This window comes from Acipenser ruthenus, chromosome 11 (assembly GCF_902713425.1).
Source record: "Acipenser ruthenus chromosome 11, fAciRut3.2 maternal haplotype, whole genome shotgun sequence".
NCBI classification, from domain to species: Eukaryota; Metazoa; Chordata; class Actinopteri; order Acipenseriformes; family Acipenseridae; genus Acipenser; species Acipenser ruthenus.
Window position 1 is genome coordinate 30,319,230 of NC_081199.1, and position 17,150 is coordinate 30,336,379.

The 17,150-nt window shown below is 35.9% G+C and overlaps 1 protein-coding gene across 3 annotated transcripts; it reads right to left on the minus strand.

Moving 5' to 3' along the window:
• Nucleotides 1–854: 854 nt before the first annotated feature.
• On the minus strand, nt 855–17,117 carry LOC117426124 (dnaJ homolog subfamily C member 10-like). 3 transcript variants are annotated; one of them, XM_059033647.1, is made up of 24 exons: nt 16,999–17,117; nt 16,363–16,441; nt 15,424–15,809; nt 14,563–14,728; nt 13,707–13,757; nt 13,516–13,598; nt 13,084–13,215; nt 12,773–12,866; nt 12,216–12,293; nt 10,193–10,236; nt 9,055–9,186; nt 8,711–8,800; nt 8,496–8,606; nt 8,079–8,193; nt 7,806–7,933; nt 7,546–7,662; nt 7,179–7,280; nt 6,584–6,739; nt 6,361–6,494; nt 5,959–6,012; nt 5,495–5,642; nt 2,977–3,099; nt 2,534–2,647; nt 855–1,970 (listed from the first exon to the last, which is right to left on the minus strand). In XM_059033647.1, the coding sequence occupies exons 3-24, from the start codon at nt 15,640–15,642 to the stop codon at nt 1,959–1,961; spliced, it is 2,403 nt and encodes an 800-aa protein (XP_058889630.1). In that variant the 5' UTR covers nt 15,643–15,809; nt 16,363–16,441; nt 16,999–17,117; the 3' UTR covers nt 855–1,958. The 3 variants fall into 3 exon arrangements, with proteins under 3 accessions (XP_058889630.1, XP_033899339.3, XP_033899338.3); XM_034043448.3 differs by having other exon boundaries at nt 16,337–16,441; XM_034043447.3 differs by lacking the exon at nt 16,363–16,441.
• Between the last annotated feature and the right edge of the window lie 33 nt (nt 17,118–17,150).

The window sequence follows — 17,150 nt, forward strand, 5'->3', positions numbered from 1 at the left end:
GACAAGACACAATGAAAATGCAATATAACGGAGTGTATTTTAAAACCAGTTTCTGTAAAAGGTAGAAGCATTAATATATCTTTAAAGTAAAAACAAACACACACACACAGAGCAGCCAATACTGTTTACAGTGCAGTTATCTTTTTTTCCCCTTCTGTGTGTGGCTGCCAATTTCCTTAAGTTACCAAGAGCAAGGAGACATCTTTGCAGTGATTGTATCAGTAAACCATGATTATTTTGCTTTAGAAAATAAGTGGTTAGGCACCCTATTTTGGTTGTTATTCTACATTTAGGCTACATACACACATAGGCTAAATGTGGTTGCGGGTTCAGCTTTTGCTCTTAATATAGTTTGTATACACACACAGTTCGGTTACAAAGGGCAGCGACAACCGTATTTACAAATGGCACTTGTTGTGTTTGTTTGTTGTACACACACCCCTTTCATTACTGAAGTGAGTGACTCCCTGCTTAAACAAACCACTTAACTCGGGGGCCATCATTACATGCCGATCTTGAGGTTTTGTGTGAGAACATGGAGGCTGCGTTTTTGTTTATGCTTTTGGAAGAAAATACTGTACGAAATTGATTGAGAGCTCGTCAAGCACAGCTATGCTCTTTTCTGCAAAACCTGCGGAGACGCCGTTTTGCTTTTTCTGCAGTTCTAAATACTGTGGCGACGATCTGAAATACCATGACAGTAGATCGAAACATTTCTTCCAACTAGAAGGCTGGTGGGAACGACTTGAGTGGTTTCCAAATGACTGGAAAATGTACGCATGTCTAAGGAGTCGTATGTGCGTCTTTGTCATATACTGAGACATTTCCTGGAGCTCCGGGACACACAGATGAGACGGTATCGGTGGAAAAACGAGTTGCGGTTGCACTGTGGCCTTTGGGGATACGAAATGTCCCACATTGTTTTTGGATTTTTTTTTTTTTAGCCATGTTCATCACACAGAAATGTCTGATAAACAGTGACATCATTAGCTGCACAGAAATCCACAGAGCACCAACTTCATTTGTGTTAGTGCGGTTGTAATACACACTCACACAAGGTTTGTGAGCATTAACTAATAACCACACTTGATACTTGCTCTGAAAAGGATTAACTAGCGCAGTTGTCGCTGCCCTTTGTAACCAAACTGTGTGTGTATACAAACCGTATTAAGAGCAATTGGTGAACTCACAATCGCATTTAGCCTATGTGTGTAAGTAGCCATAGTGTCTCTACATTTTGTAATTTACCTGTAGCAAAATGTTTGCTGTGGCCTTAAGTAAATACTGTACACCATATTTATATTTCATAAATCAAAATAACATTAAAACATAATTAAAATCCAAAAATAGAATTCCTTTACCAAAAACAACAAAAAAAAAACTCCTAAATGAAAAAATATAAACTGCAGCAGTTTATAGACTAGTTTTAAGCTTATTTTAATGGCCTAAAATGATAATTTGTCTGCATTTCTTTTATTTCTCAGCCTATTAAATTAAACAAGATACTTTTTTGATTGCCAAACAATGTTCAATACTTTGCTGCCATCAGGTTTTGCTTATTTTAAAATACATTTGCTCAAATTGCCTAAAGGAGGCAATTATATGTGTTTATATTTCCAACACCTGTCAAAAACATTACATAATCTCACTACTTCAAGCCTTTGGTGCAGTTCAAGAATGAATTACATGCCTCAAATCAGATTATTTTTTTCTTGATGTTTACAAAATTCAATTTCAATAAACTAACGTTTGTTAGCCACAAATAACACAACAGTAATAAATGAAACCACCAAGTAAAGACTATCCCACATATACACATCATGCCAATATAACTTTTTTTTTTTTTTTTTTTTTTTAATCCAAGATTTGCTTCATCCTGATTTTTTTTGTTTTTTTACATTTTGGGTGGTGCACCTCGCAAACTTTTAAAGGAATTTTGGGGCAGTTGTCCCAATCTGTTAGAGCTCATCCTACAAAAAATAAATACATATAATTAATTTTTAAAAAAAGGGAATGAAAGAACAATGAAGCATTTAAAATGTCATACTACCCAGCTACTATAAAATGTGATAATTTACAGAAAACAAACAAAAAACAAAATTTTAACATGCAGGTATTTTTCTGTTAATCCCACAGCATGGAGCACATTTTTGCTTGCATTTTTACTTTATTCAATCTCAGATGACTTTATTGTAATTTAGTGTTACAGAATTTATAAACTGTGTGTTATACATATACAAATATCAATATTTGTGATTAACGCAAGGTATTTTATTTATTTGATTTTGTATTAATTACCCAAATAGATACCCAGGTACCAATTATTTTTCACAATAGGCACCTGGTTCCACATTTTCTACCTGTGCTGGCATCTAATTTACATTAATTAACTGCCATCACGGGATTAAAAACAGCTACTGACAAATGACTAACACTTTTCTTCAGTTTTTTACTTTCATTACTCTTGTCACCATGAATTTGGTAGGATTATAAAGAATAGAAATGGAAAAATATATTCAATACGGAGGCTCACCTTGAGTTTGGATTGGTCCTGTAACGGAGGGGATATCTGTTTTAACCGCATATTCAGGTGGTCAGCTATCACTGTGGCTTCTCGACTGTTTATATATTCTCCCTCTGCACTTTTCTACAAAAAGGACAGAAAATACACAGTAAGTACCATGTGACACAACAGCTACCACTGTACTGTATATCATGATCATGTTTTGGAAAGTGGGTAGAGAGAGTGGGTGGGTGTATATAATGGGTTGCCAATCCATGTTTTTGCTGCTGATTTTCTGAGATGCTTCAAGAGCTGTCTGGATGCATTTCAGATAACTTTTCTTTTTTGTGCTGAATAATCAAACTTTATTGTGTCTTTGATGTCTTGTTGCAGCAACTTCTTAGTTTTTTAGGAATGGTTCAAATCAAGTTTGGTTTGAAACATTTATTATATTAATTGATAATAATGCTTACCTTCTTTTCCCCAAGGTGGGGGTACATTTTGACAGTAGGATAAGCCTTTATTCCAGCTCCCTGGCATGTTTGTGGATAAGCTTGACAATCCACTTTACCAGCTTTTACACGTCCTTTAACAGACTGAAGAGAGAAGAAAATCAATCAATCAGCCTACATTCTCCATCTACTTGCTTAAAATAACATTTCTATGTGGTTTCTTAACTAAGGATTACGGTTCTTCAAGCAAACGTGGCATGGTTTAGAGCAGAGGTGGCCAAACCGCAGCTTGCGAGCCGCATGTGGCTCCTGGTGAAATGCTGGGTGACACATACTTTGCAGCTCGAATGAAATGAACAATAATAAACAAACGAAAAGAGAAACACAAGTTTATTATTTTTGTTATCTGTACTCATTCCTGTTTATTATTCTTTCTTTCTCTATCTTCAGTTTCTTGGAGCCTGCATGTTCAAGGACATTTCTTCACTTGATGACCTTTGACACCGCGCGCTGTATTTTCGATCACCTTGTGTGAAAGCCGGAAAGTCAAGTTCATAATTGTGAATGAAGTGTTCGTTCGTTTCGTAGAAACAATGGCATTGAGCAAATCATCCACAAGTAAACCTCTGTGTCTCACGTGCAACAAATCACTTGCAGACTGTAGTCTGTATGAGGCAAGCAACCTCACACATCATTATGAAACAAATCACAACAAATTCTCATCTGCATATCCTCCTGGATCAGACTTGAGGAGAAACAAGATAGCCTCTATAAAAGCACTACTCAGTGGTCAGCAGATGCTCCTTTCAGCATTCAGTAAAGAAGCTGATGTAACGACTCAAGCGAGTTTTGTGTGGCACGGAGTATCGCTCGTGTCAAACGTCCTTATTCAGATGAATTCATGTGAGCATTCAGATCTTCAAGGGAAGAGCTTGTCAAAATGTTTTGGTGAATTCAGGACAGTTATCATATTTTGCTTCATAATAACTGAAATATTGAATTTAAAGTACATAATACATACAGTATAAACAGAAATTTCAAAAGTTTAATACACTGTAGATCTACAGTACAATAAAATTGACACAAACTGTAAGGCTCTGCAATGTTCTCGTGCATTTTGCTGCTATCGAGAGATTGTAGAACCGCAGAGTTACGAACACCTTGGAAATGGAGGTTCTTCGTAAGCCTGAAATGTGTGTAACTCTGAAAACTGAGTTTTCAATGGTTTTATTAAATGTGGACACCTGCTATCTACACCCTCAATCTGGTGAATAATACAAGGATACAGTACAGTAATGCATTACTCATATTGTTATGGTTCTAAAGTCTTTAAAACAGTACTATAAAATGGACAAAAGGCTACATTTAAGTTACCATTGAAATTATAACTAGTAAAAACACAGATTTAAACGTCCATGAAAACCTGGGTTAACGTTGTGCTTGTTTTAAACAAAATACATTCGTGCAGCTTGCTCAGTCATTCAGCCTCCTTTGGCTTGGAAAAAAAAACACCTGTGCTTTGTTTAAAAGTAAAATGTTCCTAGTAAAAATGCCTGTACTTGCTCTGAAATCTGCCTCACCTTTCTGGATACATGTGTTGGTACAGTAATTTTGCCTTCTCCGTGACCAGCACACCGCTTATAGGAGCGCCTATGTGGTTGCACTGCACTCATTGTTGAGTGATTGCGTACTTCCGGTTGAAAGTGGGGTGTTCGGTAGACCAGTCAGTTCATAAGTTCGTAACTCTGGGGTTGCTGTTGCAATCGTTAACCAAGGGGGTGTGATTGACGGTACATAAGGGGACGTAGCGAGGTGATCTGTTCCTTTGTTATGGTTAACGCTGAACCGGAAAAAGAACCGTACTGTTATCATGAGTGTTTGTTTGTTTTGTTGTGTCTAAAAATATACTTGTTTGTTGTTATTAGATGGCTAACACGATCCGGAGCTGTCGCTAAAGGCCAGCACCAAACCCAGACAACACTGCACTTTTGTCACAATTGATTGAATTTGCACCACGAGCACTACAGCACTCACTGTGGACTTGTGTTTGTGTTATTTGTGGGTGTTTAAATACCGGGACTGTTATTTCGGGACTGAACCCGTGGATTAAACGGAGCAATACACAACGCTCTGTAATGCCTGTTCTCATTATTGTTTTCTGTTGTCATCAGACTTGGGATTACAAATAAACCATCATTTCTCCAGTACTTTGTTGTTTGTCCTTGTCTTGAGCACTGCATCACCCCTACACCTGCGCACTGCAAAGCACTTTGCCAAAGGGTACACATGTGTTTTGTAATGAATAGCATGTTAGAATCTGGTTTGATGGTTGCTGATAGTACGGACCAACATGCATGGTTAAATTACGTATGTGGTAGTTGAAAGGGATACTGAACACCCTGTAGTGTTTACAACAAGTGCATTACTTACTGTTTTCAACCATGTAGGTATGGCATTAATGTTAACATATTCACCATTGCTTTGAATTTTTATTCACATGCTTTCATCAAGTAGGGACTGCTCAGTACATGAAACTTACCCTGGCTAGAAGTTCAAACTCTGGGGCAAAATTCTGGCACGGCCCACACCAAGGTGCATAGAAATCAATAACCCAGTGGTCTCCACCATTCAGTACTTTCTTATTAAAATCTTCAGGTGTTAAATCAACTGAAGTGCGAGGAAGAGTTCTGTAGAAAGAAACAAGGTACATTAAGCACAGTTTGTCACACTTTACAACAAGTGATGGATATTCAAATGTAGGAACTTCCAAATATTTATAAATAACCCTTATTAACACAAACTGCCACTTACTGTTCAGTGTTAAATGCCCATTGTAAACTAAGAAGCACATTGCACATTGTAAACTAATTAAATGACCAATATTAAAACACATACTTTCAGTAGCACAAAAAAAGATCTTCATGAAACTCTTTGAGGCCTCCAATTAATTTAAGATATTGACACTTGTTCGTATGAAAAGCAAAAATACATTCTCAAACTTACCCCAATGCCCAAGCTTTTAGTGAATTTGCATCTCTGTGCCACCCATTGTAGCTACTGTAAAGGAAAAAATAAAAAATAAAGACTTTATCTTTAGAATTGTACACTGCTGATGTCTAGGACTTTGTCATATACTTGTCTTGTCAAAATGTCTGCCTTTAATTAAAAATGGGGGTCATACTGACCTCCACAGACAGGATGCTCTCGACACAGTAATATCTGTTTAATACTGAATAAGTTAGAATGAAAAAAAACATGAGACCCTTTACCTGGCAATTTTAACATGAATGAATCTAAAGTTACGTTGTATAGATTAGAAAATGTGAAAATGCTATACACGTAGTACTGTGCCATGAAGAAATGTACTAAATTCAAGACAAGACACTCAGAATAGGAAATACATACTGATATTCATCCCCATTTTGCGATTTTGGCAGGTAGAAGCGGATTTCAGGATAGGCATGAACACTTTCTCGTTGACAGAGGGAAGGATACTTCTGACAGTCAACACTTCCAACGTTGATAATTCCACTCAAAAGCTAAAATAATAATAAAAAAAATGTATTAATCTACATTTAAAATAAAGATGTACTGACAGTATTTTATGACAGTATTTTTCTGTATTTACCCTGGCCATTCTTTTCCATTCTGGCAACAGTGCCTGGCATGGACCACACCATGGCGCATAGAAATCCATCAACCAGCTCTCACCAGTTTTTCTGTTTTTTACTAGTTCATCAAATGTATCAGGGTTAAATGTTACTACTGAGGGATTAACAAGATCCTGCGGAAATATAGAGGAGACATTTGATGTAAAAGGACCACCATACACTGCTCATGTATTTTACAAAATTTGTATTATTCAAAATGTACGACAACTATGTATAACTGTTTAATAATTCAATCTACATTCTGGAAAACAAACATTAACCTACGATAACCCTGGCGCAAAAAAACAAGCATGGTCTGTACAGCAGGTTTGTACCAGACCGGCATTCATCTTTCAGCTTAGGAACAAAAAGTGAAATGTGAAACTAGGTTGATCAAACAGAATTAATTTATATGTCATGAGTCCAAGGACCATTAAGGGCCCAAGCAATTTACCGTAGGTTTTGGCCTATTGACTCGTTGCAGAAGTAATTTGCCTCTATATAAGACAGGCCTAGCATGAGATACTGATGATTATATAATTGACAAACTCTTAAGCTCCATCTGCAAGATACCTCAATGAACTCCAAAATCCCATCAGCGGAGTGGTGGCCGTCATACTCATGAATGCTCGACTGGTTGAATATAACTGTTGTTGGGTAGGCCTGGATGTTGTACTAAAAAAAAAAAAAAAAATTAAATTACAAAGTATAACAAACATATTTTTTAGTTGAAGTACTTTCCATGTTACAAATAGTCATATAATATATATAATGGCAGTAAAGATAATAGTATTTTTTTTTTAAGTTTCCACAAAATATTATAAATATTTAAAATTGCTGATGCATACTAAATCAGTATGCATAAACTTGTAGACATGCTGCTGTGAGGGCAGGTTGTGTAATACGGTGTGATCTGTAGATATTTTTGTAATATTCTTACCACACTGCAAAGCTCTGTATGGACAGTACAATCAAGCGTGCCAAACTTCAACTGACCAAATAGATGTTTCGAAGCTTTCCTTAACTCTGGGAGCAGAGCACGGCAAGGAGGACACCACTGTAAGAGATTACAGCTTCAAATAAGAACAAGTACACAGCTAAACACGATTGTATTTATCCACATACAAATAAAATGTTAAAAAGATATACCATTTTTTAATGTATGTGTATATGCTTGCATATAAAAGAAATCAAACTTACTGGTGCAAAGAAGTCCACAAGCCAAGGCTCTTTCTCCTTGTTTGGGAAGGTTTCTGGTCCAAGTGTCACAACATGGGCACTAGCACTATCTTTTGCAAAGGCAACAATATTATACAAAATGTTCTTCCCTGGAAAAAAGCAAAAACAGGACTTACATAGAGGTATTCATGTTCTAAACAGTAAGTTGCTATCTTTCGCCAAGTTATTACGCTACAGAACTTTATAAAGAAGCATTTGCACGAGGTAACAATTTATTTTCAAACTGATTCTTACCATGGTGGATCTCAAAATGATTTATGCCGGTGCCCTTAAAGACTGCTATGCTTGGATGGTGGATGTATAAAGAATTACACAAATCTGATTCTGACTGGCAGTCAATCCTTCCAACCTAGTTAACACAAAAAAATATGTTTAACCTTAACAGAAGAGGACTCTCAACTTCCAACTCCTTTATCAATGATGTTCTACAGGGTTTCCACAAGCCCTTGTATCACAAAATGTATATAACTGGATAGGATTTTAAAACCATAGGACCTAATTGAGATGCAAAATTTAAATACACATACAATAAATACTGTATGAAGAATAAAGAAATTAACATCATATACATTTAAATAAAAAAACCAAAACATATGTATATGCACATTTTATTTATATCATGACCATCGGCCCCCACAAACATCAACATACCTGTATATTGTCTTTTTTTAAAAGAGTGTTAAGCTTTTTGTATTCATGTGTGCCTGACTCCTTCTCACCAAAAGTAAAACGCAGAAGCCAGCGGTGATGGGCCAGTTTCTCCTAGGGGAAATCAATACTTTTTAAAAATTCTGAAACTGAAGATGTTTTTAACTAAGAAACACACAGATTTTATTTGCAAATAATAATAATAAAAAACACATTACCTTAAATGTTTCTCTTGTAAGCTCTTCCAAATCAGGTAAACGTTTCATAACTTCAGTGTAAATCTCCTTTGTATCAAGGGTATTAAGAAACTAAGAACAAGAAAATGATATATAGTATAAATTTTGTAAATTTTTACATTACACACACTGCAAAACATAAATTGGCAGTCCATGTGGCCTTTGCACTGAATGTTAATTTGGTATAATCCTCCATTAAAATGAGTTGCAACCCTAACTGTTCCAATTCAAACCAAGTCCATCTTGTCTGCTGCCAATGAAAATGAAGGAGACTCGGTTCCAGATGGAAAATGGGATTATACTGCCCATTATAAACTTGTACATACCAGCACACCGCCTTTATCTTTAAGGGTAGTTCCGGGAGGGAAATAAGCCGTAGTACTAGATGTAACATCAAAACTGTCACAAAGCTGGGCTTGCGTGGAGCAGTCCATCCACCCTACATTAACCAGACCTTCCTACAACAAGACAATAGAAAACAAGTGAAATCCAAGCTGTGTCAGGGCTGAGGCCTTGCACATAGGAATGCATGTTTGTGTTTGGTTTATTTTCACTCTGGGGTTTTGTGTGTTGACCATAGTACCGTGTAAATAGTTTTGTTGTGAATGACTGAGGCCTGGACTCGACTTGTCTGGGGCAGTTACCTGCTATGTTTGGTTGTGGGGGAAAAGCAGCTGGCCAACTATGGATCCCTAACCAGCAGGTGGGCGTGTTCCAGAAGATGGGCATGTCCCGGAAGAGTGTCTTGCGATAAAAAGGGGTCAGTTACACACCAAGGCTGCTCCGAAATCCTTCGAAGTCTTAACCTTTGTGATTAAGAAGTCAACTCATTCAACCACCTTGTCTTTAACAAGGGTAGAAGCTTAAGAGAGTAAGAGAGCCGACAGAGACCATGCGTGTATCCGGGATTGGTGTTTTAATTGTTATAAGGAATAGGGATTTGTTTAGGGAGTTTAGTTCCCATGTAAAAGTATAGGAGCGAGTTATTTAAGCAGGACCTCCGTTAATTAGCCGAGTAGCGCTCGTCGGATTCACAGCGTCCTTGTGTTTGTTTTCAGCGTTTTATATTTGCATTTCTGTTTTCTTGTACGTCCCTCAGACGTTACCATTGCCAGTAGCGTCACATGGTTTTGTATTTCCTGTAAATAAATCCTGTGCACCCGAGCACCGTTGTCAACTGCAACCTCCAGGTATCTCCCTGTCAGTGGATAACCCACACCCCCTGTCACACAAGCATTCAGCATTCTAGGCAAAAATGGCAAAAGGGACTTTTGATTTCTAGAACATAAAACTTTTAAAGCCAAATTTTTAAAAATGCAATCTCCAAAAAAATGTTAAGTGTAAAAACTCTGATAAAATAACAAAATGCACCTATAATGCCTACTTACTTATGTGCTTTATTGACTAGATCATCAGTATAAAAAAACAGGTTAAAACAATATATTTCAATATAGTATTGCTTACCAGCATCCCAGCTAATTTGTGACGACTTTCTGATCCCAGACAGTCTAAGAAACAACATTTTAATATTATTTACATTTATTATAAAGACCAACTGCTACAACAGTAATTAATGAACCTCATATTTTCAGTAGCTTACAACTTTTAGACGTAAAAAAAAATTACTTCTGGTACTAGCTGGAGCCACATACAGTACATAGACGAACTGACCACACTAAGTACGCTGCTTTATATTGACACATGTTTGGAGAATGCTAAATTGTAGGCAAATGTTCTTTACAGTATAGAGGGCACCAAATATATTATGCACTTTTTTAAAAGTTATTCTTTCACAAACATAGTGTCACCTAGTTTCCACTGGCAAGTCTCTTATCTCGCTCTTTCATCAGTACAGTGTGGGTCTGTATCCTGCTACTGTGGGAATTGAAACTGTTCTGTTCAGTGAAGCTCACAAAAAAAGGTAAGCAAGCACCACATTACATAATATGAAAACTGTTAGCAACATTAATCAAAAGCTTGTTTAATGCACTTTGTGAAAATGTATCTTTCACTTTACAATATATTTTTTAAATGTGCAGTATATTATATATATATATATATATATATATATATATATATATATATATATATATATATATATATATATATACATACACACACATACAGAATAGATTAACCACCAAGGGTAAATGGTGGGTGGTTTGTTGTGCAATGAGCTTCTTTCCAGAACATCCCACACGTATTCAATAGGATACGGGTCAGGTAAACATAATGGCCAATCCATGCACTCAATTCCTTATCCTCTAGAGCAGGAGTTCTCAAACCCGGTCCTGGGGACCCTGGGTCTTCTGGTTTTCATTCTGACTGTGCTCTCAATCACTTAACTAAACCCTTAATTGAACTGATAATTTGTTTAATTAGACCTTTTTACTTGTTTTCAGCTCATAAACAGTTGCAGAGTTCAAGTTACTTACAAAAGGTTATAGCTAACTTGAAATCTGCAACTGTTTAACAGCTGAACATTAATAAAAAGGTCTAATTAAACAGATTATCAGTTCAATTAACACTAGAACTGCCACAGCAGTCATTTTGATGGTTTGTGGTTGTCCGTTTATGACTTTTCCTAAATACCCTGACGCTGTTTGAAAGGCAGGATAGAGAAAATAAAATTATAATCCTGCCCACCTAGAACCGCCAAAGCAGTCATTTTGACTGCCTTTTACAATACATGTTTTTATTTTGAATATAACCTACATTATTCTATTTTATATACAAGCTTGTAATCTCTACTGGACTTGGCAGCCATCAATTCATTTGTTTTGTACAAGGAATGCACCGGGGAAAATATCAGTAGGCGAGATTTCATCTTGAAGCTAGCCACAGCGCTTTGGCAGAAACATTTCGATCAGAAAACTGCAAAGCTGCAGGCTGCTGCAGCTCAATCTGGATTCTGTGCTGCACAAAGTGACACACGCAGCAGAAAACATGTTACTTTCGTTTTAAAATTTAAAAATTATTTTGTTTAAAGTTTTGTATGTACATATACCCGTTTACACACTCATTTCTTTTGAAATGTTTATTTTATTAGTTTTTAATTTTTTGAAGTAGTGTTTAATATGGCATTTGGGCTATGCAGATATGATGTGCTTGAATAAAACCTTTGAGTTGTATCCAATAGTTTATCTTTTATTTTAATACTGATGTTGTTTAAAATGTAATCATTATGACAGCCGGTGGCAGTTTTAGGTATGAGTATAACCGCGGCGGTTCTAGTGTTAAGGATATAGTTAAGTAATTGAGAGCTTAGTTGGGATGAAAACCAGCAGACACAGGGGGTCCCCAGAACTGAGTTTGAGAAGCCCTGCTCTAGACACATAAATATAAAAAATGGTGCCATTTACAGTCAATATAGACAGTCCATGTAGTAACTAAAACTATGAATCATCAGATTGTGGAACAAAGAGGGAGCACTCTTATTTTAAAATTCACACACTTAATATTCACATTCTATAATATTCAGTATTACCTCCTGATTCTGCGCAAAACGTTACTAGCCATCCAATTCTTGAACTAAAAGCTTTTTCGACAGTCTCCACAAAGTTGCCTAAAAATGGTAAAGCATTGTAAAACTCATGGTTAACCAATGTAAAGCAAGACAAAAACACAGCATAAATCAGAGGAAAGCAAGATAAACTACAACATTAATTAATTTGTAAAACTGCCCATCTTGCCCCCAAAAGGAGAGATTGCACATAGTAGTAAAAAAGCTTGGATAAATAGTGGGCATTGTGCTATTGTGTATTTAGGAAGCTGTTACACCAGTGATGATGTCACCTTCATTCTTACTAACAGTGAAAGTCAATTTAACATAATATTTATTAACATCTTGGTCATTTTAAGGCAAGTAAATGTTCAAGACAAACTAAAAAAAACAAACAACATAATGTTAACGGTCCTGTTCTTTTAATTATCGTTAACTAGGGCAATGAGATGCATGTCTTTTTTATTATTATTTATTATTATTATTATTATTATTATTATTATTATTATTATTATTACTCTTTCTGCTGAAGTATCATTTACCTGCCCACAGCTCTGTTACTTTGCTTTTCACAAACTGCATAGCAAAATCTTGAAGACTTTTCTTTGTTCTGTCTCCAAAAAACTTCTCTGGATTCTAGAAAAAAAACAACATCATAAGAAAAAGAAACATTGGCATTGTATAAGAAATATCATGCTTTTGTATTTTAGATTCAAGCAACATGCATCAAGCTCTCCCAAGTCGGTATTGATGGAAATGGGAAATTATGGCAGACTCAGGCACATCACAGAAGCACTTGCATTGTGTCTTGGTATTTGGCAATTGCCCAGTGCTATATATTGTTCATACATACCATTCCTGCCTTATAAATGTACAGGCTGGGATAGCTGTTTATTCCGTTTGATCGACAGAGCATTCTGTTGTCACCGCAGTTTACAGCCCCGATCCGGATCACTCCATCCATTTCTTTAGCAAATTCTCTCCACTGTAATATAGATTACAGCACAAACTGGCATTTAGCTGTATATGTGTTTTAATGTATTATCACAATATACTGTATATTACTGGAAAATTGATCATGTACAAGAACAGAAAGTAGTTCAATGCAGCTCTACAGAGGTAATTACAAATAACAAAATATAGTTTTGTTTTTACAGACAGACAGGTAGAATTATAAACTAGACATAACAGCATAACCGTATACAGTTAACCAAGATAGCCTTGATGAGGCATGAGCGGTCTGAACATTTCAGTTTAGTACAGTAATGTTAAAATATAAAATTACCGTTGGTGCTAGATCATGGCAGTGTGAACATCGAGGGAAGTAGAAATTCACAAACCACAGTTCCCCAGAGTTAACTGCTACATCTGATCCAACAAAACACAATCAAAACATGAACACACAATCAAAAAATGAAAACAAAATGAATTAAGTAAACACAAACACTGTTTTGACGACAATATTATTTTACTTACCAAAGTCTCCTCTGTCCAAGGTAATGATCTCATGATCATCGTCATAGATGCCTGGACAAACAACAAAAATGAGGCATCAGTTTAACATGGTTGCCCAAAATAATACGGTTTACTTTCTTTACCAGAATGACAGCAATGAAATTGCAGGAAAACAGACATAAAAACTCAGGTTTCTGGTTATAAATATTGGACACTGAGGCTGACAGCATTACTTAAATTCAGAAACCATAGAATACAAACATTTGGATGTCTAATCCCCAGGCTTTAATCAACAATGTTTCTGCTAACCCTGTCCCCAATCAGGGAGTGATGTCACAGTTTTGGAATCTGGATTGCAACCCTCAGGATATGTGATCATGGAACCATTTTATGTGCAAACATACATTTCTCCCCCAACAACAACACTGCTTACCTGAAAACAGCAATGAACATGTCTATAATAGGTGTAATAGTTTATATATATATTTTTTTTGCCCTGTGCAAAACACATCTTAATTTTATTTAGAAAGGGGCTCTTATCTGCCCCCTATTTTACTGCATTTAATCCTGTACTTCAGAATACTGTAATCTGCCAAGTGTTTAACCTGTAGTACTTTGTATTTAATCATATCCTGATGTAACTATCACTATTATCTGCTGTGTTATTGAATTTTGGTTTGTCACACTTGTACTTTGCTTGAACAAAAGTTATTGTATTTCTTGCTCTTATTGTATTACTTGTATTGTAACACTTGAAATGTATTTGCTTACGATTGTAAGTCGCCCTGGATAAGGGCGTCTGCTAAGAAATAAGAAATAAATAAATAAATAAATAAATAATAATAATAATAATAATAATAATAATAATATCTTTTACCAAAATCATAACGGTAGAAATTCCAGCTTTCATATCTTCCTCCTTCATGGTTGTCCTCAAGCCCCTTCTCTCCATATTTGTCATATTTCTTTCTGAGATCTTCATCTTTTAAAACTTCATAGGCTCTGTTAATTTTCAAAAACCTGTCGTGTGCCTCTTCATCACTCTGGTAAAATAATAAAAAGTGAATTTCATCTTTTTGCATATTCACTTATTACTGATGTTACTGTAGTTGGTTAAGCTCCCCCACCCCGAAAATAATTACTGTACTAGGGGTGTGAAAATTTGACATTCCCTTTGACCATCAGTTACAACTGTATTCAAAGTTAAGATCCCAAAGACAAAATACAGTTACAGCACGTTTTAACTGTATACAGATAAACACTATTATTAAAGTTAAAAGATGAATGGAAAAAAAATAATGTATAAACTGGCGGCGGATTAAATTCAAAACTGCAAATCAATTGAAAAGTTTGGATGAGTTTTTAGGATGTTATCTAGCATTGAAGCATCATTCTTCACTAAATTGTTATAGTTTGGGAATCCACGAAAAAAAAAAAGGCTGTATCTTGCCACATTAGAACCAGGCTTTTGATTGATATGACAAATAGATCAATTAATTATAAATTAATGCTAATCCTGGGGAATCAAAAACATTCCACTTCAGGATTAATATATTGTCTGGAAAAGCCTACTGATTTTGACTCGTGTCTTTACATTTTGATATCTGGTCTACATACAATATTCAGTGACGTTTAAGATAAAATAAGTATCCACAGTAGTTAGATGGTCTGAGGCAGGCATCACAAAATCACTGGAAATGTGTGTCAATGTGACCTGTTAGTCATTCTTTTTACTTACTGGGTTTTTATCAGGATGCATCTTCAGGGCAAGCTTTTTGAAGGCCTGCCTTATTTCTCTCGTACTTGCTTCTCTTGACACTCCAAGACGTTTATAATAATCTTCATCAGTGTAAACGACAACAGTTAAACAAATCACAACAAATAGACATATAACTTTCATGTTTAAATGTCTCTGGTTGGAGCTACAGGAATGTGCATTAAACAGAATGCTTTCCATTGTGCAGTTCTGTGAGCTTAATTCAAGCAGTCTTCAGAATGTAGGCAGTTCAATTTTATTTTTTATTTTTTTTATTGGGAAACAGCATACACGTTCCTCATTTGCAATGATTTGTTAGGATCTGCTTTCAAGTTTTTCAGATTAACTGGTTTCCTGCAGTCTGCGATCTGTAGAAAAAATAAAAATAATGCTTAAATATTAGCACATGCAGTTCATTTATAAACAATAACACTTTGGAAAATGAATTGATCCACAAATCGAACAACAGTTTACAGTGTAATAGCATCCACAGGTTGGTCCAGTCTGCCTGTTTCTTACATTTGAGAAACGGGTTTGCTGGCTCAGAGGTAATAAACTTACTATGGTCCCAAATCAACCCATGCTAACTGTCCTTGCAGGCTTCTCTGAAATGGTGGTCTCCAGACCTTCTCTTCCCTCAAGCATATACCTTCAATGGAACACCCACCCTTTGATCTCGCTACTCTGGTACTAAAAATCTAGCAAGAGTTATCATCTGCTCTATAATAAAAACAAGTAAGCAAGCTTCTTGAAACATACTACCTATTGTTAACCAAGACAAGACTTGTGAATAAACTACAAGTATAAATGTGCTTTTTCTACTTTGCTAGAGTTGTTTAATGTTATGTAAACGAACCAAAAAATAAATCTGAAGGAAAAGAAAAACACATATTACCAAAGTACAGTGAAACCTGCAAAGACCTTTTAGATTAGCTTCTTTCCTCTACCCAGCATGCAAACCAGCACATCCACACAGTAAACCCAACAGCACCTTTTCTACCTGCAAATTAAACAAGATCACAATCTGCAGCAACACACACAAATCACCTGTAAATATTTGAGAGGTAGCATTTTCAAAAAACACTTATTCTGTTTGGCAGTCAGAAACTTCTTTTTTTTTTTAAAGATATGCTAGCGATCATGATTTAATTATTATTATTTTTATTTTTTTTAGTTTGTTGCTAACTGCATAAACACCTAAACTGGAGATCAGAGACTAAACTTGAAATATGAAGGCAACACATGAGCACACCTTTCCATGATAAACCTCAGGTACACTCCCTCATTGCCATATTGCATGCTACATTTGTACATTCTTAAAGGACACTCGTTTAAAACAACACAATAACTTAACTGCATTACTAGGACATTGTAGGATGCTGTGTTTTACCGGTAACCACGCAGTCCTGTACCGGATCCAGTACCACAGAACAACTTATGTGACACGGTAAAGAAACACTCATGCATTGTTTCGGTATGTGTAGACCTACGTTTAACTTAAAAATGAAATGTTAAACTATTGCACTATTTAATAACTATTTTACAATTTTTACACACCTGACCGGATGCACATCCCGATTCCTGTTCTATTGCCGATGTGATATTAACACTCTCTAGACTGGGAATTACTGACTGAGAACAAATCTTGACATGACGTCAGTACGTTTTGTGAGAGCCACGTTGATCACAAACTCCATTGCAGTAGCCAA